Below are 23,829 nucleotides of genomic sequence, written 5' to 3'. Positions count from 1 at the left end.
AACTGTAACATTTGTTTAAATCCAGAGACTATTGTAAAAATTTTTGTTAAGTGAAGAACTTTAAGTATAGCTCACATTTTTCATCTTGTGATTTATGCTATTCTACCCCTTAACATTTAAAAACATTGAACCTAGGGGCGCCTGGGTGGCGCAGTCGGTTAAGCGTCCGACTTCAGCCAGGTCACGATCTCGCTGTCCGTGAGTTCGAGCCCCGCGTCGGGCTCTGGGCTGATGGCTCAGAGCCTGGAGCCTGTTTCCGATTCTGTGTCTCCCTCTCTCTCTGCCCCTCCCCCGTTCATGCTCTGTCTCTCTCTCTGTCCCAAAAATAAACGTTGAAAAAAAAAAAAAATTTGGGGCGCCTGGGTGGCGCAGTCGGTTAAGCGTCCGACTTCAGCCAGGTCACGATCTCGCGGTCCGTGAGTTCGAGCCCCGCGTCGGGCTCTGGGCTGATGGCTCAGAGCCTGGAGCCTGTTTCCGATTCTGTGTCTCCCTCTCTCTCTGCCCCTCCCCCGTTCATGCTCTGTCTCTCTCTGTCCCAAAAATAAATAAACGTTGAAAAAAAAAAAAAATTAAGCAAAAAAAAAAAAAAAAACATTGAACCTACCTAATGATTAAAATATGTTGTTAGTGGATCTTAACTTATTCATTGTTCTTTTTAAATTGTAATTCATGGGGGTGCTAATTTCCTATTCACAGAAGGGCTCAGTATTAAAACAGATGTGTTTATATTATTTTGAATTATTTTTTCTCAGCCTAACAGCAGATTGCATGTCACATGTTAGCCTTACAAAGGGCTTTAAAAAAAATTTTTTTTATCTATTTGTATTTATTTATTTATTTTCAAGTTAGTTAGCATACTGTGTAGTCTTGGTTTCAGGAGTAGAACCCGGTGATTCATCACTTACATATGACACCCAGTGCTCATCCCAACAAGTGCCCTCCTCAGTGCCCATCACCCATTTACCCCACCCCCATCAACCCTCAGTTTACTCTCTTCATTTAAGAGCCTCTTATGATTTTCCTCCCTCTCTGTTTTTATCTTACTTTTCTTTCCCTTCCCCTATGATTATCTGTCAAGCTTCTCAAATTCCACTTATGAGTGAAATCATGTGATATCTGTCTTTCTAACTGACTTATTTCGTGTAACATAATATCCTCTAGTTCCATCCATGTTGTTGCAAATGGCAAGATTTCATTCTTTTCCATTGCTAAGTAGTAGCCCATTATATAAATACCACATCTTAATCCATTCATCAGTTGATGGGACATTTGGGCTCTTTCCATAATTTGGCTATTGTTGAAAATGCTGCTATAAACATTGGGGTGCAAGTGCCCCTTCGATTCAGCACTCCTGTGTCCATTAGATAAATTCCTAGTAGTGCTATTGCTGGGTTGTAGGGTAGTCCTATTTATAATTAAAAAAATCTTTTGAACGTTTATTTTTGAGAGACAGAGAGACAGTGTGTGTGTGTGGGGGGGGGGACAGAGAGAGAGGGAGACACAGAATCTGAAGCAGGCTCCAGGCTTTGAGCTGTCAGCACAGAGCCCGACGTGGGGCTTGAACCCACGAATCACGAGATCATGACCTGAGCTGAAGTCAGACGCTTAACCCGCTGAGCCACGTAGGCCCCCCTCTATTTGTAATTTTTTAAAGAACCTCCACACTGTTTTTGAAAGTGGCTGCACACCAGTCTGCGTTCCCACCAGCAGTGCAAGAGGGTTCCCCTTTCATCACATCCTCACCAGCATCTGTTGTTTCCTGAGTTGTTACCTTTAGCCATTCTGACAGGTGTGAGGTGATATCTCCCTGTGGTTTTGATTTGTATTTCCCTGATGATGAGTGATGTTGAGCATCTTTTCATTTGTCTGTTTGCCATCTGGATGTCTTCTTTGGAAAAATGTCTGTTCATGTCTTCTGCCCATTTCTTCACTGGATTATTTATTTTTCGGGTGTTGAGTTTGATAAGTTCTTTATAGATTTTAGATACTACCCTTTATCCAATATGTCATTTGCAAATAACTTCTCCTATTCCATCAGATTGCCTTTTAGTTTAGTTGATTGTCCTTTGCCGAGCAGAAGTTTTTTATCTTGATGTGGTCCCAGTATTTCATTTTTGCTTTTATTTCCCTTGCCTTCTGTGACATATCAAGTAAGAAGTTGCTGTGGCTGAGGTCAAAGAGGTGCTGCCTGTTTTCTCCTGTAGGATTTTGATGGTTTCCTGTCTCACATTTAGGTCTTTCATCCGTTTTGAATTTATTTTAGTGTATGGTGTAAGAAAAGTGGTCCAGTTTCATTCTTCTGCATGTTGCTGTCCAGTTCTCCCGGCACCATTTGCTGAAGAGACTGTCTTTTTCCAGTTGGATACTCTTTTCTGCTTTGTTGTTTATCTGTCCTTCTCTTCTGAATGACAGCCTTGCTGGATGAAGGATTCTTGGTGCATATTTTTCCTGTTCATCACATTGAATATTTCCTGCAACTCCCTTACGACCTGCCAAATCTCCATGGACAGGTCGGCTACTACCCTTATATGTCTACCCTTGTAGGTTAAGGCCTGTTTGTCCCTAACTGCTTTCAGAATTCTCTAACTTTGTATTTTGCCAGATTGTCTATGATACGTCATGGTGTTGACCTGTTTTTGTTGATTTTGAAGGGAGTTCTCTGTGCCTCTTGGACTTGGATGCCTGTTCCCTTCCCCAGATGAGGGAAGTTCTCAGTTGTAATTTGTTCAATAAACCTTCTGCCCCTTTCTCTCACTCTTTTTCTTCTGGAACTCCTATGATAAGGATACTGTTTTGTTTTATGGAATCATTTAGCTCTCTAATTCTCCCCTTCATGATCTAGTAATTTCCTTTCCCTCTTTTTTTAGCTTCATCATTTTCTGTAATTTTATCTTCTTTTTCACCTATATTCTCCTCTACTCCTTCCATCCTCCATGTCACCGTATCTGGCTTCTTTTGCATCTCATGTATAGCATTTCTTAATTCATTATAACTATTTGTTAGGTCTTTGATCTCTGCAGCAAGAGATTCTCTGCTGTCTTCTATGTTTTTTCAAGCCCAGCTATTAGTCTTAAGACTGATTCTAAATTCTTGTTCACATGTGTTTTTTATATATGTTTTGCAATTCTCTGGCTGTGATTTCTTCCTGAATTTTTTTTTTGAGGAGGATTCTTCTGTTTTGCCATTTTGGCTAAGTTTCTGTCTTTTGCATGTTTTTAATAGCTCGTTATGTGGAAGAACTACTATATTAAAAAGGGGGTCATACACTGTCCAGGGCCTGGCACTTCACAAAGTGTTATGGAGTGTGTTGTGTGCACTCTGTTGTGTATTTCGCTGCTCTGTCCCACTGGTCAGTCCTCTGCAAAGCTCCTCCTTGCTTGTAGTGGTGGAATGTTTGGACCTTCCACCAGGTGTGTTTTCATTTGTTCATTGAAGTAACCCTGAAAAAAAAGGAAAGGGGGGGAAGCCTGATCCCATTCAAAGAGAAGAATGAAAAGGGAAAAAAACCAAGCAAAGGAAAAAAACTATAAGGCTAAATCCTGAGAAAGAGAAAGGAAATTAAAGAAGAGATAGAAAAGGTGTAGAAAGAATAGAGTGAAAATGCCGGATTAAACAAACAAAACAAAAAAGTGTGTGTGTGTGTGTGTGTGTGTATGTGTATAAAATAAGAATTGACCAAAAACAAATCAGAAACTATGAGCCTGATTCCAAAAGAAAAAAAGGAGAGGGTAGAAGGAAAAAAAGAGAAGAAAAGAACAAACAGACAAAAAAGCAGTCGTCTTGTTGGTGCCTGGGACCAGTGGCTATGATGGCCTGGAAGAGAGGCCCTCTGGTTCACCCAGTGTCAGTGTTCCTCCAGTAGATAAGCAGTCACCAGACACAGAGGGGTGGGGTTTGGTGTAAGCGGGTCTCACTTCCCCTGGGGGCCGTTGTGCTGCTCCCTGAAGCCCCAGCGTGTTGGTGTCGGGGAGAAAAATGGTGACACCCCAGTCTCTCCTCCCCAGACCCGGTGTCTCGAACCACGCTGTTCAGGCAGCCCTCACAGAGCAGCGCGGGCGGTCGGCTTGTCCTGCTCAACAGTCTCCCGCTCCTCCTAGGCGCTCGGCTGCGATTCAAAACCTGATGTCTTGAAGAATCCCACGCCGCACGGTCCCTGTTCTGGTGTAGTGCCACTCAGCCCTGCCAGTAAAACGCCTTTGGCTGGCGCCTGCCGGGTCTTTTGCTCTTACGGAGGCAATAAACCCTCTTCTCACGGTACTCGAGGAAGGGGACTGTTCTCTCCCGGTGCGCCCCTGGGATGGCTACAGCACTTCGGGGCCAGCTCCTTCCCCTCCAGGTGCGTGCACACGGCTCCGGCTTCACTCCGGAAAAACTCGGGCACTTTTGAAACCTCTGAGTTTCAGCTCCTAAGCCTGTTGGCAGAATAGAAACTGGCACTCGCCGTATTTCTCATTCCCGAGTCCATGGTCCGGAGAGGTTTCACAGCCCCTCTCTCTTTCTCTCCCTTTTGTCTCTCCACAGAAGGGGTTCCCTCCCCTCCATGCCTGTGCCATTTTGTCTCCCCCAATTCACATACACGCATCTTGATCCTGCCAAGCTGTCTCTCTCCACCTGTGGAGAGCCTTCTGCCACTCCACAGATTGATTTCCTGGGTGTTCCAAGTGATCTGACCTCAATACAGCTGTGTTTGAAGGATGAAGAAAATCCCGGTCCCCCTGCTTCTCCCTCAGTGTATTTATTTATTTTTTTAGAGAGAGAGTGAGCAGCGGATGGGCAGAGAGAGGGAGAGAAAGAACCCCAAGCAGGCTCTGTACTGGCTGCGCAGAGCCTGATGTGGGGCTCGAACTCACCAACCGGGAGCTCATGACCTGAGCCGAAATCAAGAGTTGTACACTAAACTTACTGAGTCACCCAGGTGCCCTAAAAGGGATTTTTTTAAATGTTTATTTATTGGGGGTGGGGGGCAGAGAGAGAGAGAGGAGAGATAGAGAGAGAGAGAGAGAGAGAGAGAGAGAGAGAATCCCAAGCAGACTCTGTGCTGTCAGTGCAGAGCCCACCATGGGCTCAAACTCCTTTAACTGTGAGTTCAGGACCTGAGCCAAAATCAAGAATTGGATGCTTAACCCACTGAGCCACCCAAGTGCCCACAAAGAAATTTTTTTTGAGGTACAATTGACCAACAACATGGATGATGGAGTCTTTAGAGTTTTCTGTATATAATATGTCTTTTGCAAATAGTGACAGTTTTACTTCTTCTTTACCAGTTTGGATGCCTTTTGTTTCTTTTTCTTGTCTTCTGGCTAGGACTTCCAGTATTATGTTGAATAAAAGTGGTGGGAGTAGGCATCCTTGTCTTGCTCTTGATCTTAGGGTGAAGCTTTCAGCTTTTTCGCTGTCGAGTATGAGGTTAGCTGTGGGTTTGTCGTACCTGGCCTTTCTTAATTTGAGGTATTTTTTCTCTATATCCACTTTGCTGAGAGTTTGTATCTTATTTGGATGTTGAATTTTGTCAGATGGTGTTTCAGCATCTATTGAAATGATCATATGATTTTTATCCTTTATTTTGTTAATGTGGCATATCCACATTGATTTCTGGATATTGAATTATCCTTGCAATTCTGGAATAATTCCTACTTGAGTGTGGTGTATGATCTTTTTAATGTAGTATAAAATTTGGTTTCCTAATATTTTGTTGCAGACTTTTGCATCTATATATACATGCATCAGTGATATTGGCTTCTAATTTTTTTTGTTTGTGGTGTCTTTGGCTTTGGTATCAGGTAATGCTGGCCTTGTAGTAAATCGGTGAGTGAGTGAGTTTGTTCTTCAGTTTTTTAGAATTAAGAAGGATAGGTATTATCTCATTAAATAACTGGTAGAATTTACCTGTGAAGCCATTTGGTCCTGGAGTTTCTTTTGTTGAAAGTTTTTTTATTAATGATTCAATTTCATTAGTAGTAATCAGTCTGTATTGTAATCTTCCTCATTTGGACAATTGTTATATTTCTAGAAATTTATCTGTTTCTTCTAGTTTGTTCCATTTGTTGGCATGTAATTGTTCTTAGTAGTGTCATGATTATTTTTGTATTTCTGTAGTATTGGTTGTAACTTATCCTCTTTCATTTCTTACTTTATTTATATGGGCACTCCCTTTTCTTCATCCTGAGTCTGGCTAAAGGTTTTATCGATTTTATCTTTTCAAAGAACCAACTCTTAGTTTCAGTGGTATTTTCTATTGTTTTTTGGGGGGGGTCTGTGTTTCATTTATTTTTACTCTGATCTTTTTTTAAAAAATGCTTATTTATTTATTTTGAGAGAAAGAGAGAGAGCATGCACACACACGTGTGTGCTTTCACTTGGGGGAGAGGCAGAGAGAGAGAATCCCAAGCAGGCTCTGTGACAGGGCTCAATATCCTGAATCATGAGATCATGACCTGAGCCAAAATCAAGAGTCAGATGCTTAACCGACTGACCTTTATTATTTCCTTCCTTCTACTAACCTTGGGCTTTGTTCTTTTTCTAGTTCCTTTAGGTGTAAGATTAGATGGTTTATTTGATATTTTTCTTGGTTCTTGAGTTGGGCCTGTATCACTATAACCTTCTCTCTTAGAACTCCTTTTGCTGCATCCCATAGATTTTGTACTGTTGCGTTTCCATTTTTAATTTCCTCTTTGATTTTCTTCATTGATCCATTGGTTGTTTAATTCCAAGTTGTTTTGCCTTTATGTGTTTGTGTATTTCCAGCCTTTTTTTTTAAAGTGTATTTATTTTTGAGAGAGAGAGAGAGTGCGCAAGCAAGGGGAGGGGCAGACAGAGGGGAACAGAGGATCTGAAACAGGCTCTGCGCTGACAACAGATTGCCCGATGTGGGGCTCAAACTCATGAACTGCAAGATCATGATCTAAGCTGAAGTCGGACATTTAACCGACGGAGCCACCCTGGTACCCCTCCAGCTTTCTTCTTATAATTGATTTCTAATTTCATACTGTTGTGTTCCGAAAAGATGCTTGATATGATTTCAGTCTTTTTAAAATTATCAAGATTTGTCTTGTGGCCTAACATGGGATCAATCCTGGAGACTGTTCCATGTGCACTTGAAAAGAATCTGTTTTCTGCTGTTTTTGGATAGGGTATTCTGTATATATATGTTAAGTCCATGTAGTCTAATGTGTTATTCAAGGCCACTGTTTCCTTATTGATTTTCTGTCTGAATGATTTATCCAGTGATGTAAGCGGGGTGTCAAGGTCCCCTACTATTATTCTGTTACTGTCAGTTTCTCCCTTCACGTCCATTAATACTTGGTTTATGTATTTAGGTGCTTCTATGTTGGGTGCATGGATATTTACAAGTTTTATGTCTTCTTGTTGGATCGATCCCTTTATCATTATGTAATGTCCTTCTTTGTCTCTTTTTATAGAATTTGTTTTCCAGTCTATTTTGTGTGATATAACTATTGCTACCCCAGCTTGTTGTTGTTGCCATTTGTGTGGAATATCTTTTTCCATCCCTTCACTTTCAGTCTGTAGGTCTCTGAAGTGAGTCTCTTGTAGGCAGCATCTCCTGTTTTTTTAAATCAATTCAGCCACCCTATGTGTTTTAATTGGAGCATTTAATAAATTTACATTTAATGTAATTATTGATAGGTATGGACTTATTGCCATTTTGTTGACTTTTTCCTGATTATTTTTGTAGCTCTTCTCTGTTCCTTTCTTCTCTTGCTCTCTTCCTTTCTTTTTCTCTTGATCTCTTCCCTTGAGATTTGGTGACTTTCCTTAGTGTTATGTTTGTATTCTTTCATTGGTTGTGTATCTGTTTTAGGTATTTGGTCGGTGGTTACCATGAGGTTCATATATAATGTCTTAGGTATATAGTAATCTCTTTTAAGTTGATGCCCACTTAAGTTCAAATGCATTCTGAAAGAACTACATCCCCCCCCCGCAAATTTTTGTTTTGATATCATATTTTACATCTCATTATTTTGTTTCCATTGACTAATTATTGTAGGTCTAGCTGATTTTACTACTTTTGTCTTTTAACCTTCATACTAGCTATGTAGGTGGTTGATCCACTACCTTTAATATATGTTTACCTTTACCAATGAGATTTTTCCTTTCATAATTTTCTTACTTCTAGTTATGATTTTCTGTTCTACTTAAAGAAGTCCCATTAACATTTCTTGTAAGGCTGGTTTGGTATTGATGAGCTCCTTTAGCTTTTGCTTGTCTGGGAAACTCCTTATTTTTCCTTCACTTCTAAGCAAGAACCTTGCTGAGTAGAGTAACCTTGGCTGTAAGTTTTTTCCTTTCAGCACTTTGAATATATCATGCCATTCTCTTCTGATCTATAAAGTTTCTACTGAAACCAGCTTATGGGCTTACGGTTCTTATGGTTCTTTGGTATATAACTGGTTGTTTTTCTTTTGCTACTTTTAAGATTCTCTCTTTATCTCGAACTGTTGACACTGACTATAACGTGTCTTGGTGTAAGTCTCTTTGGATTCATCTTTTCTTTTTTTTAATGTATTAACATTTTTTAATGTTTATTTATTTTGAGAGAGAGGGGGGCAGAGGAGCAGAGAGAGAAAATCCCAGGCAGACTCCATGCCCTCAGCACAGAGCCTGATGCAGGGCTTGAACCCACAAACCATGAGATCATGGCCTGAGCCAAAATCAAGAGTTGGACACTTAACCAACTGAGCCACCCAGGCATCCCTCTTTTTTTTTTTTTTTTTAATGTTTTTTAATTTATTTTGAGGGGTGGCAGAGAGAGAGAAAGAATCCCAAGCAGGCTCCGTGCTGCCAGCGCAGAGCCTGACAGGGGGCTTGATCTCACAACTGTGAAATCAGGACCTCAGCTGATATCAATAGGCGTGGGGCGCCTGGGTAGCTCAGTCGGTGAAGTGTCAGACTCTGGGTTTCAGCTCAAGTCATGATCTCATGGTTCATGAGTTCGAGCCCCGCATCAGGCTCTGCAATGACAGCACAGAGTCTGCTTGAGATTCTCTCTCTCCCCCTTCTGCCCCTCCCCGCTTATGTTGTGTCTATCTCTCTCAAACAAGTAAATAAACTTTAAAAAAATGAAGTTTATTTATTTTGATAGAGTGAGAAAGAGCAGGAGAGGGGCAGAGAGAGGGAGAGACAGAAACCCAAGCAGACTCCACGCTACCAGCAAGGAACCTGATGTAGGGCTCAGACCCATAAATCGTGAGATTGTGACCTGAGCCGAGATCAAGAATCAGACACCCAACTGACTAAGCTACCCAAGTGCCCCCCAAGGTTTTTGTTTAATGTTTATTTTTGAGGAGGAAGAGGGACAGAGAGAGAGGGGACAGAGGATCCAACAAAGCAGGCCCTATGCTGACAGCAGACAGCCCGATGTAGGGCTTGAACTTGTGAACCGTGTGATCATGACCCAAGCCAAATTCAGACGCTTAACTGACTAAGCCACCTAGGCTCCCCCCAATATTTTATTTTTAAGAAATGTTTACACCCAGGGGCACCTGGGTGGCTCAGTCGGTTAAGCATCTGACTTCAGCTCAGGTCATGATCTCGTGGTTCATGAGTTCAAGCCCCACGTCAGGCTCTGTGCTGACAGCTCAGAGCCTGGAGCCTGTTTCAGATTCTGTTTCTCCCTCTCACTCTGCCCCTCCCCCACTCACGCTTTGTCTCTGTGTCTCTCAAAAATGAATAAGTGTTTAAAAAAATTAAAAAAAAAAAGAAAAAAGAAATGTTTACACCCAGCATGGGGTTCAAACTTACAATGGCGAGATCAAAACTCTCATGCTCAACCAGCTGAGCCAGCCAGGTGCCCCTAGTTAGTTTTCTTGTATTAAATAGTACCTGGGAGCACCTAGGTGGCTCAGTTGGTTGAGTGTCTGACTTTGGCTCAGATCATGATCTCACAGTTCGTGAGTTCAACCCCCTTGTTGGGCTCGCTGCTGTCAGCACAGAGCCCACTTCATATCCTCTGTTCCCCTCTCTCTGCCCCTTCCCTGCTTGCATGTGTGCACTCTCTCTCTCTCTCTCTTTCTCAAAAATAAAATTAAAATTAAAAAATACAATATCTGAAGGCCTAATTATTTTTTTCCTTATTTTTTTCCCCTTTGGTGCTGTTCATGAGGTTCTTCTTCCCTCTCCTCTATCTGTGTCTACTTTGAGTTGAAACAATGTGCTTGACAGGTAAACTTGTATTCTGTGACAGTGATAGCATTATTATCTGAAACTTGTTCTTATAGGTACCTTGGAAAATGGTCAAAGAATCTGAACTGAAAGAATGAGTTGGAAAGAACCCTAAAAATAATTTCCAGGCAATACCTAAATTATTCCAGATGTGATCTTCAAATTAAAAGATTATATGATAGGGGCACCTGGGTAGCTCATTTGGTTAAGCATATGACTCTTGAGTTTGGCTCAGGTCATGATCTCACAGTTCGTGGGATTGAGCCCCAAGTCAGGCTCTGCACTGACAGTGTGGAGCCTGCTTGGGATCCTCTCTCTCTCTCTCTCTCTCTCTCTCTCTCTGCCCCTCCCATGCTCTCATGCTCTCTCTTTATATGTCTGTCACTCTCTCAAAATAAATAAACTTAAAAAAATTTTTTTTTAATGTTTTTTATTTATTTTTGGGACAGAGAGAGACAGAGCATGAGCAAGGGAGGGGCAGAGAGAGAGGGAGACACAGAATCCCAAGCAGGCTCCAGGCTCTGAGCTGTCAGCACAGAGCCCGATGCGGGGCTCAAACTCACGGAGTGTGAGATCATGACCTGAGCTGAACTCGGACGCTTAACTGACTGAGCCACCCAGGCGCCCCAAATAAAACTTTTTTAAAAAGATTATATGCTATGAAACTTCTCTTCTAAACTATTATAGAATTTTAATATATTCATTTTCAGAATTATCTACAATAGAATTAAATCTCTGTATCTTGTAGTGTGTTAGGTTCTAATTGCTCTGGGGAGACAGAACGGTTGCTGTTCTACCATATGTCCTTTATACACTGAGATTAAAATCATGAAGTCTTCCTTTAGCCTTCCTGTCTCTAGTTTTTTCCATCTTTCCTTATGGTTCCATACATTTGGCCTGTGATTTCTTCTGAAAATATAAATCATACACATTGCTTTCAGTTTGAATAGTGTTTTGTAAACTCTAAAGCATTATGCAAATGTAAGTGATTATTATATTATTTTGAATGTGATAGACCCTCAAACTATACCCTTACCAAGTTATTTCAGTGTTTGCTTTTAATGGTTCTTGGACAATCAGTGTCATCACTGAAAAATTTTTTTTATTTCTTATTTTGACAGAGAGAGAGATAGAGAGTGAGCAGGATAGGGGCAGAGAGGGAGAGAGAGAGAATCTCAAACAGGCTCCCTGTTGTTAGCACAGAGCCCGATGCGGACTCAAACTCATGAACTGTGAGCTCATGACCTGAACCGAAACCAAGAGTCAGACGCTTAATGGACTGAGCCACCCAGGCACCCCCAAAATTTTTAATTCCATATTTTTATATTCCTCATTTTATCACTTTTCTGATTCTTATAACCATCTTCTTTAAATTCAGCTCTGATGAACACACACCAGTAGAGGATGATGAGCCAAAGAAAAGCACTACTTCAGCTTCTACTTCAGAAGGTATTTTTAAAATACAGAGCTTTTTAATTGAGAAGTTGAAAAAAGTGTTTATAAATAGCTGAATATACTTCGCTTTTCCTCAAATTGCCTATCATTTGTTCTTTATCAGTATTTCAAATACAATAAAATTGATAATCATAATATTTAGAAGTTAATTTTATGTCCGTGTTTTATATAGAAGAAAAGAAGAAGAAGAAGAAGAGGAAGTCTAGTCATTCAAAAGAAAGGTCCAAGAAAAAGAGAAAGAAAAAATCATCTAAAAGAAAACGCAAGAAGTATTCTGACAGCGACAGTGACTCTGACTCTGAAACGGACTCCAGTGGTAAGAAGGCCGGCATCGCTCTGCAAGCCTGGCTTCACGACTCATTCTACTTAGAATTTATTTCAGAAGAAGGTTCTTAAACGCGATAACGGCAGCCAAGAGTTGTGGAACGCTCGCTGCCTCCGTGCCAGGCACCCCGCCAAGCGCTCGGTGTTCGTTGTCGCTGCTTGCCCCGCGCGGTAACTGTAGAATGTGTCCTAGAGCCGGGGACGCGGGGCCCAGAGCAGCTGGTAAGCGCGGCACTCAGGGTCGCACAGCTGGGATTCAAGCCTGAGCAGCATGGCTCCCGACTGGCTGTGTGTGGCTGCACAAGGCGTGTGGCAGCGAACCAGGGCGAGGTTGGGCTGGGAGACGTGTGGCAGCGAGCAAGCCATAGGGCCGCGTCGGCCCCGAGGAGCGGCCCTTGTGCGTCATCCTCACGCTCGGTGGGCACCTCGGTGCCGTTTTCAAAAAGGCACATCATAGGGGCGCCTGGGGGGCTCAGTCGGTTAAGCGTCTGACTTCGGCCCAGGTCATGATCTCGCGGTTCGTGAGTTCGAGCCCCGCGTCGGGCTCTGCGCTAATAGCTCGGAGCCCGGAGCCTGCTTCAGATTCCGTGTCTCCTTCTCTCTCTGCCCCTCCTCCGCCCACACTCCATCTCTCTCTCTCTCTCTCTGTCTCTCAAAACTAAATAAACATTAAAAAAACTAAAAATAAATAAATAAATAAAAAGGCACATCATAAAGGACCCTTTCGGGCCAGCAGCTGGTTTATGGAAGACACCCCCTGTGGGGTGGTGCCTCTCAAAAAGCCACCTTTTTGTTTCCTCTCCTGGCTGATGATTGCCAGAGGGTGCCACCTCTGGGGACACATGACATGAAGGTGTCTTTTCCTCTGATGTCACCTGGGTTTCCTGGCCCCCGTTGTCACTTTTCTTCCTCACTGCTGGAAGAGCGAACTTCCTTAGAGCACAAGTGTGAGCGTGTCTGTCCCCTACTTACAATCCTTCAGTGGCTCTCTGTGGCCTTCAGGGTAAAGTTTGGACCCTGCTGGCTCCCTGTCTAATCACACGTGCCCTGTCACTCTTGCAGCGTCCTCTGTAGCCTGAGACGTGCTTTCCGTCTCCTCAGTAGTCTGTGTTCTTTCTCTCGCTTCTGTTACTTGGTACAGAAGTCCATCTGCCTGTGATGCCAGTCTCTCCCTGCGTGCGGCGTGCCTTCCTCACTTCAACAGCGGGCATGCAGTGCTTTTGTAATAAAACTGACTTTAAAAAGAACTAGCTTGGGGCATCTGGGAGGCTCAGTCGGTTGAGTGTCCGACTTTGGCTCAGGTCATGATCTCGCGGTTTGTGAGTTTGAGCCCCACATTGGGCTCTCTGCTGTCAGCACGGAGCCTGCTTTGGATCCTCTGTCCTCCTCTCTCTGCCCCTCCTCTGCTTGCACTTTTTCTCTCTCAAAAAATAAATAAACGTTAAAAAAAAAAAAACTAGTGGGACACCCGGGTGGCTCAGTCGGTTAAGCTTCTGACTTCGTCTCAAGTCATGATCTCACGGTTCGTGGGATTAGTATTTTGACATTTGCTTTAAATACCATCTTTTTTGTTGAGATATTCAAAGTAAAGTAGAAATATCATACTGCCACCCTAAAAATTTCTGTGTACATCTCTAAAAAATGACATTTTCCTACTTATCACCATACTATTATCTCACACAGTGAAGTTAATAATAACACCTCTATCACTGAAGGCTTAGTATGACTTTAATTCCTGTGTCCCTGGTGCCTAGCACATATTTTGATCAGTAGCAATAAATTTTTGAATTGATAAATTTCTCTGTAACAGCAAATAGGGCAGCAATAGGATATTTAATCAAAATTACTAGGGTTTTAGAGTTAAGTTTTTGTTTTTAATTAAAATATGCTTTAATTTGCAGATGAAGATACAAAAAGAAGAGGAAAGAAAGCCAAGAAAAAGGAAAAGAAGAAGAAACACAGATCGTCAGTTTTTCTCTTCAATTTTTATCATGGAAAAGTTAAAATATATATAAAATTACATAAAGTTATAAGTAAATAATGATAAATAAAATAGTATAATGATACCCTGTATAATCATCACCTCGCTGAACAATTTCAACTCTTTGGCAATCTCCACTGCCCACCCCCCATTATTTCAGAACCAATCCCAGATGTCATTTTGTCCATAATCTAGCATGTTTCTCTAAAAGATAGAGAAAATCGTAACTACAGAGCTGTTATCATGCCTAAGAAATTTAGCAATAATTCCTCAATTCTCAGCAGATTTTTATTACAGTGTATTCAAATCTGGGTCTAAATAATGCCCATAGGGGCACCTGGGTGGCTCAGTCGGTTAAGCATCCACCTTCGGCTCAGGTCATGATCTCAAAGCTGGTGGGTTAAGCCCCACGTCAGGCTCTGTGTTGACAGCTCAGAGCCTGGAACCTGCTTCAGATTCTGTCTCTGTCTCTCTGCTGCTCCCCCGCTCATGCACTCGCTCGCACTTTCTCTCTCTTTCTCTCAAATATAAAATAAAAAAAATAGAAAATAAATAAATAAATGCATGATGCGCATAAATTGTGATTATTGATATGTCTCTTATACCTCTTTAAATCAATTGATTCCCCTTCCATTTTTGTTCTTGCTGTTTACTTTTTAAAAAACCAAATCATTTACCTGTAGAGTTTCCTATAGTATGGGTTTTGCTGATTGTACTTTTAAGTATTTATTTTGAGAGAGAGAGCACAAACACAAGCCTGGGAGGGAGCAAGAGAATCCCAAGCAGGCTCCAAGCTCAGTTTGGATGGAGCCTGACATGGGGCTTGATCTCACAAACCATGAGATCATGACTTGAGCCGAGATCAAGAGTTGGACACTTGACCAACTGAGCCACCCAGGTGCCCCTGATTCTGTTTTTTAAAATTCTTCTTATTTTTAAAGACTTTATTTTTAAGTAATTTCTATAGCCAGTGTGGGGCTCAAACTCACGACCCTGAGATCAAGAGTCACATGCTCCATTGACTGAGCCAGCCAGACACCCCTGATTATATTTTTAATTGTGTGCTTTGTAACATGTTCTCTGTCCTCTGTATTTCATATATTTTGATAGTAAGGTCTAGAGACTTGATAAGGTTCAGATTTGAGTCTTTGGCACACATACTTCATAGGTGGTGCATACTTCATCAGGAGGCAGATAATGTCTGATTGTCTCTTTTTGTCCTATTAATAGCCATGGATGGTCATTGCCTAGATCCCTTATTTCATTAGGGATTGCAAAGTGGTGACAGTATAATTCTGGCTTTCTTAGGTAGAATAATTTTATAAGAGAAATCAACCCTCATCAACTATTTGGTTGCCCTGAAGTACAGTTTGTATAGAAAGGCAAGATAATTACTTTTTTAAAAAACTTTTTTTGTTTTATGAATTTTCAAAATAATGATTTGGACTTTTTTAGTATCATTATGAACCCAAGGATTCAGACATATCTGACATATTTTAATCCATTACACTTCAAATTATTTTAATCCATTACACTTCAAATTGGTAAGAGCTGGTTTTTAAACCGCTTTGTTATCTTTCTACAACATGAGAACTGTATTTCATTGTTCCCTTGAGGGATCTTTTTTATAGTGAAACATGATTTGGTTAAATAAGTTAAGATTTTTTAATTAAAATTCTCTAAAAATTTTAATGAGCTGAGAATTTAAATATTTTTATCAGTCTTTCATTGCCTTAAAAAATGAGATTCCCTTTAATGTGGGGCTATTAATTGTATTTGTATAAAATTATAATCATTACAGGAAGAAATATAAGAAAAAGAAGTCTAAGAAGAATAGAAAAGATTCCAGTGATTCAAGCTCTAAAGATTCCCAAGAAGAGTTTCTGGAGAATCCGTGGAAGGATCGATCAAGTAGGTTCTTCTGGTAGACTTTGACTCAGAACAGATAAAAAACATTAAATTAACATGGGGTGCCTGGATGGCTCAGTCGTGATCTCACATTTGTGAGATCGAATCCCATGTCAGTCAGTCGTGAGATCGAGCCCTGTGTTGGGCTGCTCCATGCCCAACATGATTAAGATTCTCTCCCTGTCTTTCTACCCTTTCCCTGCTCATGCACGCATGCATTCTCTCTCTCTCCAAAAAAAAAACAAAAAACAAAAAAAACATTAAATTAACTGATTAGTCAAAATGTGAATCTGTTTCTGAACATCTTTTCCTGCAGAGCCTGAAGAACCCTCAGACTTAATTGGCCCAGAGGCTCCGAAAACACTTGCCTCTCAGGATGATAAACCTTTGAAGTAAGTAACTGTGTACTTAAAATAACTAAAGTCCCTTCATCAAAGTATGGCCCTAACTTACCTTTCCAACCCTATCACCCTCTACTCCTTTATTTACACCCCAGGTTCCAAGTGAGCGGAACTAAAACTTCCTGCATTTACTGTGCACTTTCCCACGTCATGCCTTGTTTACCTTATGCTTCCCCCAACATGCCTTCCCTTTTTTTCCCAGCCCTAGTTTCTTTACTACTTCCAATTTCTTCCTGTCAAAATCCTTACCATCTTTTAAAACCCCTTTCAAAAGGAGGGATCATGTGCTGATTCCCAGTACCTTCCCTCCACAAGTAGATGTGATTCCTACCCTTCTTTAACCCTTTCGTCCTCAAAGTATTTCTGTTTCTTTTGTGTGTTGTTTTATGTGTTCTACCTTGTATTGCAGTTATGTCCTTGTTGGGATGTAAATTCCACAAGAACAGAAATTATTTTTGTATTCTAAGCTTTGAGTTTAATTATGTATTTAAGATGCAGTCAATGAATTGAATGAAGGGATGGTAGTTTTTATTTTATTTTATTTTATTATTTTTTTAATATATCAAATTTATTGTCAAACTGGTTTGCATCAACACCCAGTGCTCATCCCAAAAGGTGCCCTCCTCAATACCCATCACCCACCCTCCCCTCCCTCCCACCCCCCATCAACCCTCAGTTTGTTCTCAGTTTTTAAGAGTCTCTTATGCTTTGGCTCTCTCCGGGATGGTAGTTTTTAAAGTCCCCTCAAATAAAAGTTAATAGATAATAGTTACTGGATAGCATTATTACTGGTTATAAGCCTAAAAAGTATGTTAATTTGAGATACTTCTTTTTTTTTTTCTTCAAAGGGAAAGAAGGGGAAAGGAATTAGCTGGGGGCAGAAGCTGTAAAGGCAGTGCTTATAGACATAAATTGATCCATAATTGTAAACCATGAATCTGTACTCACTCATTTCAGTTCTTTTGTTCTTCCAAAGCATGTCTTTATTTCTGGGTTAGTTACGTAGGTCAGAGTGCAATGTTCACTAATTAAAGTAATTCACGTTGGGCTTCCCAGCCTGCTGCTGCCCAGCAACTGTTATTTTTGTGCTGTTTTCTGAGAGATGTTTTTGTGCTCTCTTTAGATGATGAGTTTTTTATAATGAACTTTTCTGAATTCTGAATTACTTTGTAGCTATGGCCATGCACTGTTGCCTGGTGAGGGTGCAGCTATGGCTGAATACGTAAAAGCTGGGAAACGTATCCCAAGAAGAGGTGAAATTGGCTTGACAAGTGAAGAAATTGCATCATTCGAATGCTCGGGTTATGTAATGAGTGGTAGCAGGTAAGTTATTGGCATCGAGGTCAGTTTCCATGGTTAGATCTTTTCCTTTCTCACTATCATAATTGTATTTTGGTAATTGATTTTCATTAAGTGATCATTCCTAATGAAAAGTAGAGTATACATTTTGGTTTAATACTGGTTTTATTTGGTTTATATAGTACTGGTTTTACTGGTTTATTGGTATAAACATGGTTGTCTAAAGTTGCAACTATGTGTGCAACTCAGCCTCAAAATCAGCTCTCTCTCCAACTTCAAAGAATCAGTCTTTCCAGTGTCCTTTCCTAGTTTGTATTTTGGTACAGATAGTTTTGTTTTCTAGAGGATATAGTTAATTCAGTCACTTAACACTGCTCCATGAAGAATGTGGCATTCTGGTAGGAGGAAATCATTTTCGTGAGACAGTGTTTCCTGTTTTCTGAGTTTGCCTCTAGTTCTCTGTAGAGTCAGAGGATGTGGAGTCTCTAATTCTCTGTGGACTCTGAGAATGAAGAGCAGAAAATGATTATGACAGACATCAGGTTCAGCATAGGGAAATGAAAATAAAATTATGGAAGAAAAAGCAAAGTACGAAGAAGAATGATTAGAGTGAACTAACAGGGCATCGGTACCAAGATCAACCTGAATTTCGGATTTTTAAAAACTTTATAAACTTTTAAAAATAGTTAAATATTTTAAAATAAAGTTGGAGGCAAATATTTGCAGAACACCTGAAGCTACTCCAGAATCTTGGAATTCTGAGGACTAGCACAGTAAGACAGAAAGAAATGAGTCATAAGCATTGGAAAGGAGGATATAACTGTCATTTTTTGTGAACGATAGGACTTTTTTTTCCATAGAAAATCCTTAAGAATCCAGATGATTCTAAATAATAGGAGGGTTTAATAAATGGTTCAATGTAAGGTTAATACATAAAAATGAATTGCATTTCTATGTACCAGGAAACAGTTAGAGAATGTAATTAAATAAAAAGAAACCAACATTATAATAGTATCAGAGAATATTAAGGATTTAGGAATAAATGTTAACAAAAGATGTCTAAGACATCTATAGAGAAAACTATAAAACATTATTAAGAGACATTAAAGAGGAAGGCATTATATAAAGTTGTCAGTTCTTCCCAAACTGATCTGTAGATTCACTACAGTTCTAGTCAAAATCACAACAGAGTTTTATGTGAAACTTAATGTTTTATAAGTTAGACTAGAGGGCTGAGAATAGCCCAGTCACCTTTGAAGAAGCAGAACAGGAAGATAAGATGTGCCATCCCAGATATGAGGACTTAGGAAATTTACAGAACTTTAGAAAGCACAGGGGAACAAATGAATTGTTCAGTGGAATAAAATACAGAGCCCAGAGGCAGAGCCATACATGTGTGGAACTTAAGTTATATGAAAGAGATGGTATGTCAAATCATTGGGGAAAGAAAGAACTGTCAGTAAATGGAGCAGGAGAAAAATGGTTATCCGTTTGGAAAAAGATGAAAGTAGAACCCTGCATCACCATATTTAAAAATCAGTGCAGGGGCGCCTGGGTGGCTCAGTTTGCTGAGCGTCCGACTCTTGCTTTCAGCTCAGGTCATGATCTCACAGTTTGCAGGATGTAGCCCCATGTCAGCTTTGTGCTAACAGCATGGAGCATGCTTGGGGTTCTCTCTTACCCTCCCTCCCTATGTGTCTCTCTCTCTCTCTCTCTCTCTCTCTCTCTCTCAAAAATAAATAAATAAACTTTTAAAAAAGTGCAGCTAGATAAAGGACTTAAATGTCAAAACAACTTTTAACACTCTTAGTATAAAATATGAGTAGATACCTAATAGATCTTGGGGTGGGAAAGTGTTTCTTAAACTTAAAATAAAATAGTGATAAATTTGCCTAGGTTAAAAGTAACAACTTTTGTTCATCAAAAGACACCACTTAAGGAAAAAGACAAGTTTCAAGCTGGGACAAGGTCTTATAACTGATAGTATTGAGAATATTTAAATACCTATAAACAACCCAAAAGAAAAATGGGAAAATGACACAAACAAGCATTTGTTAGAAGAAGAAAAATATATGGCTTACACATACATAAAAAGATGTTCATTATCATTGGAAATAGACATCAAGAACATACCGAAATACCATTTTACATCTATTTGACAGACAAAAGTTCAAAGTTCTAACAATACCAAGCATTGGAGAAGATGTGGATCTGCAGGATCTCTTAAATATTGTTAGCGGTAATATAAATTGGTACCACCACTTTGGAAAAGTCTCCTATCATCTTGGGAAGTTGAACATTCATATACTTTATGACCTAACAACTCTATTCCTAGATACCCAAGAGAACATCTTTCGCACGTACTAGGAGACGGGTACATAGATGTTTTATAGCATTGTTCACATAGCACTTTGTGTTCCAAATAAACTCACTGTACCCTGAGCGACCTTGAATACATTGTCATCTCCTTGTCTTTCCATCCTGCTGCTCCCCCACCCTCACACTAACCTGAAATGGTTCTCCCCTTTTCCTTACTCAGTTTTCTCTATTTTTCTAGACATAGCTCAAGCCTGATCGCAAACCGATTGTGTAGGGTTGGTTTACATATACATAAAAGAGTTTCTTGAAGTTTTCTCTCTAAGCAAGGAGACCTTTTGAAGATGATACAATAGTTTCCCTCAGCCCCGGCCCCCCATGTTCCTTATTTGGCCCTTGTGCTAAATCCCTTCTTTTCTTTGAGCTGCTACTGGATTCTAAGGAAGTTATTAAATCCACTCATGAAATTCCTCAAATTCTATCGTAGTATTAGACCTGGTTCTTTTGATCGTGTGATAAATTAGAATCCTGAGGAAGTTCCACCTGATCGATGACAAGTTAAATCTTCCTTCTGTCTTACTGTCAGTTCCCCAAAGGTAAATTCCACGTATCACATAGGAAGTTTAATAGTTTGCTAGTTTTGGTTGTTTTTACACCCTTAGTATTTGAAGTTGATAACCTTCGTGATGTTGACAGAGCATCAAATCATTATTTGAATACTACAAATGAATCAAAGGACACATCGGCAGATAAGATGAATGATCTTTTGAAAATCCGACCCATGACCAAAACAATTTCTGTCGGTCAGTTTTTTAACTAGGCCTCTCTGTATTAAGACAAGATTAGTGGGGAAGTACTATAAGAATAATTACTGAGAAATTAAGCCAAAAATAAAATTATCTCCAGGCATCGCCGAATGGAGGCCGTGCGACTGCGGAAAGAGAACCAGATCTATAGTGCTGATGAGAAGAGAGCCCTGGCGTCCTTTAACCAAGAAGAGAGGCGAAAGAGAGAAAACAAGATTCTGGCCAGTTTTCGAGAGATGGTATACCGAAAAACTAAAGGGAAAGATGACAAATAAGGATTTTCTGATTGTTCAGCAGACATTTTTAACAACAAAAAAAAGTCTGGGTTCCACATATACATACAAAAAGATTATTATGATCTGAAAAATGAAAAAGCTTTACAGTGCTACTGTGCCTTCTATTTAATTCTCTTAGTCCTTCAATAAAAAGCTGCTTATTGATGTAATTTTAGCAAGATCTTTGGGTTATTTTTGGATTGACCGTAATAACTTTCTGGTTTAAAAATCCAAATTACGAATGAGATCATACTGTATTCGGGGAGGTGGCATTGAGAGGAAGTGTCAATAAGACAAGAAACTTAACTCTCACACCATGGGCCAGTGCTACTCTTAGCTCTGCATCGTGCCCACCCTCCACCCTTACCCCTACCCCCACTGCAACTGAACTTGTGGGAAATTAATCACTTCTCTCTGTTGGATGTGTTATAAATGGTCTTGATAGAAACATACGGGAGGCCACTTGTGTTAATAAGATGAAGGCATTGCTGAAAAGAGGAAACCTGGAATTTGAAAATTGGCCTGTATAATACATAGTCCGCCCTGGAAATAACGTATTTTGTTTTCAGTCCCTACCTCTCTATCCCCAAATCCAACAAACAAGCCAAAAAGCAAACTAACCCACACACGTACTGAGTTGAAGACGTGAACATTAGTGTTTTAAATTCTTAAAGGTTTACTTAAAAATGGCTCTTCCGAGTATAAAATGTTAGGAAGTCTACTGTTGTGCCAGTGTGAGTACATTATTTCCATCTAAGTTGTGCTTAGGTCATTATTTGAATACTGGAAATGAATGGGAGTCCACTGCAGTTAGGAGTTTCATAGGAAAAAATTTAATGAAGTATTGTTTTTAACATCGTTGTTTCGTAAGGATGAAGCTAAAATGATAGTAAACGTATTTTAAGTCTGTCCTTTGTGTAATAAGCATATTTTATTTTAAACATTGTTAAACCTTTCAGTTTATTTTTTACATCTGTCATTCACTTTAACTTTGTATAGAACTCCTCACTTTATCACTTTTTATGGCTACTGTTGACTTTTAGGTTTGGGAGAAATGGAAAATTCTGGGACTAGTTCATGATCTTTTTCTTCCGTTATTTTGTTCAGTTTGAGTTGTTAGGTCACAAGAGTGAAGGGGAAAGGGGACAAGGGAAGTTTTGGCTATTTGTGTTAAGTTTGTTTTGAGCTGTGTTGTTATGTGTCTAGGATAAATCTAAATTACCTGGGGGATGGGGAAGTTCTAACTCTGAGCTTATAAAATGCTCTTTCTCCTTGTAATAGTTGAAAGTGTTTTTTTCCAAAGTTTTAAAATAAGGCAGTCGTATTTCAAAGTATAGATGAAAAGTTTTACTATCTAACATATATTCTAGGAAAGTGTCTACCTTTAACCCACAGCTAAACCATTTGGCGTGTAGCAACATTTATGACCCCTGAATCTGAAGTGATTTCTGTTTATCGTTGTTGCCCGCTGCCTAACCTAGTAAATCTCTTACTTCCAAAAGACAAAAGGAAACTAAGTTTCCAAATTTATGAGTTGTAACCTGTTTACTTCCTGTGTAATAAAACCGAAATTTATAATCCCTACTCAAGAATTTTGTTCTCTAAGAACATTGTTTTTTATTACTGGTTCCTAGAGACTGAATGAGTTGACTTATTTTCAGTAGGCAAGGTAGTTTAATTGCAACAGCTCTGATCTAGGATTATTGTGGATTTTTATTGGATTCTCCTGTCTCCTCCACAGACTAGATAGTCAACAAATGCCTGTTGACTAAATGAAAAAAATATATTAATGTATTTCAGAACTTTTCATTTCTTTCACCAGGGATTTGTTCAGGAAAGATCTACCAAAGAACAGCTTCAGTAGCGTATTCTTTGGGGAAGAGGAGGGAAGAAGAAAAGGGCTAAAAGTATTTTATTTTGAGCTCATGAGAGTTACTGCTTCAAACTGTGCTTAGTCATCTGAGCCATAAATCAAATAGGAGGGGTGTTGTGTTTGAAATTTATGTTTTATTCTTCAGGGAGACTTATCTAGTTTTCCACCTCCTTGCCTGTTGTTCTGATCAGATCTTCCCTCCTTTTGTATCTGTTGCACAAATGTAAGAGTTAAAAAAAGAAGAAAAATATTACCCACAGTCTTACCACATCAATTGCCTTTAGTATTCTGTGTTCCCTTCCAGTGCTTATCTATGTAAATACGTATTCTGACATACTTGTAAGTAATCACCTGTAATGCTATCTTGTCTTTGGTGTTTTAAAACTTTACAGCCAGGTAAGACAGCCTCATAGGGTAAGAACAAGTGATGATCTGGTGTTAGGCTGGGAAGAAGACAAAGTAAGGGTGGCTATCGAACATTCCCTGTTTTACTGCCTCCTGTCCTCAGGCCACCCTGTTGCCGTCACGGTTGTGATGCTGTATTGCGGTAGGCGGCATGCCCGGTTTCAGAGTTTCCGAATGTATTATTTAACTTACTCATTTAAGTGAAGGAAGGGGTCTGTGAGTAGGGAAATATTATGAGCTGTAGAACGACCACCACTTTTCTTTTCCCCAGTTATGCCCATAAAGAGGTATGTGTGCACTAGAGAATTGGGCTCATATGGGGGAACAAGCAGCCAAGTGTCCATCTCCGTTTAGTCTGACAGGTGAATTTTACAAATCTCTAAACTTGGCTTCTATACCTGTTAAGACTAAGTGATACAGGTAGTGATGGGAAAAACCATTTAGAAAATGGAAAACAACTTACTGGTTACTCTGCTAATGTGATGGAAGTTGCCAAATGGAAAATGAATGAATGCAAAAAAAAAAAAAAATACAGTTGGATTGTTTGCCAAAAGTTTATTATTCAATAAACATTCTGTGGTTTGATGTGCAGTATCGTATTTTTAAT

At 39.9% G+C, this 23,829-nt stretch overlaps 1 protein-coding gene across 3 annotated transcripts in view; it reads left to right on the top strand.

Annotated features, from left to right (window-relative positions):
- The window catches only part of LOC123595198 (NFKB activating protein), a 51,466-nt gene that overhangs the window by 3,819 nt on the left and 23,818 nt on the right, over positions 1 to 23,829 (top strand). For 2 of the 3 annotated variants that reach the window (XM_045472578.1, XM_045472576.1), the window contains exons 3-8: positions 11,558 to 11,628; positions 11,807 to 11,950; positions 13,860 to 13,923; positions 15,741 to 15,850; positions 16,164 to 16,239; positions 17,422 to 17,571. In XM_045472578.1, coding sequence (XP_045328534.1) covers positions 11,558 to 11,628; positions 11,807 to 11,950; positions 13,860 to 13,923; positions 15,741 to 15,850; positions 16,164 to 16,239; positions 17,422 to 17,571 — 615 coding nt within the window. Of the gene's footprint in view, positions 1 to 11,557; positions 11,629 to 11,806; positions 11,951 to 13,859; positions 13,924 to 15,740; positions 15,851 to 16,163; positions 16,240 to 17,421; positions 17,572 to 20,769; positions 23,814 to 23,829 lie in introns of those variants that run through there. The other variant, XM_045472577.1, reaches the window with a different exon arrangement.

The sequence above is a fragment of the Leopardus geoffroyi genome, chromosome X, assembly GCF_018350155.1.
Source record: "Leopardus geoffroyi isolate Oge1 chromosome X, O.geoffroyi_Oge1_pat1.0, whole genome shotgun sequence".
NCBI classification, from domain to species: domain Eukaryota; kingdom Metazoa; phylum Chordata; class Mammalia; order Carnivora; family Felidae; genus Leopardus; species Leopardus geoffroyi.
This window is presented reverse-complemented; position numbering and strand designations above follow the sequence as displayed.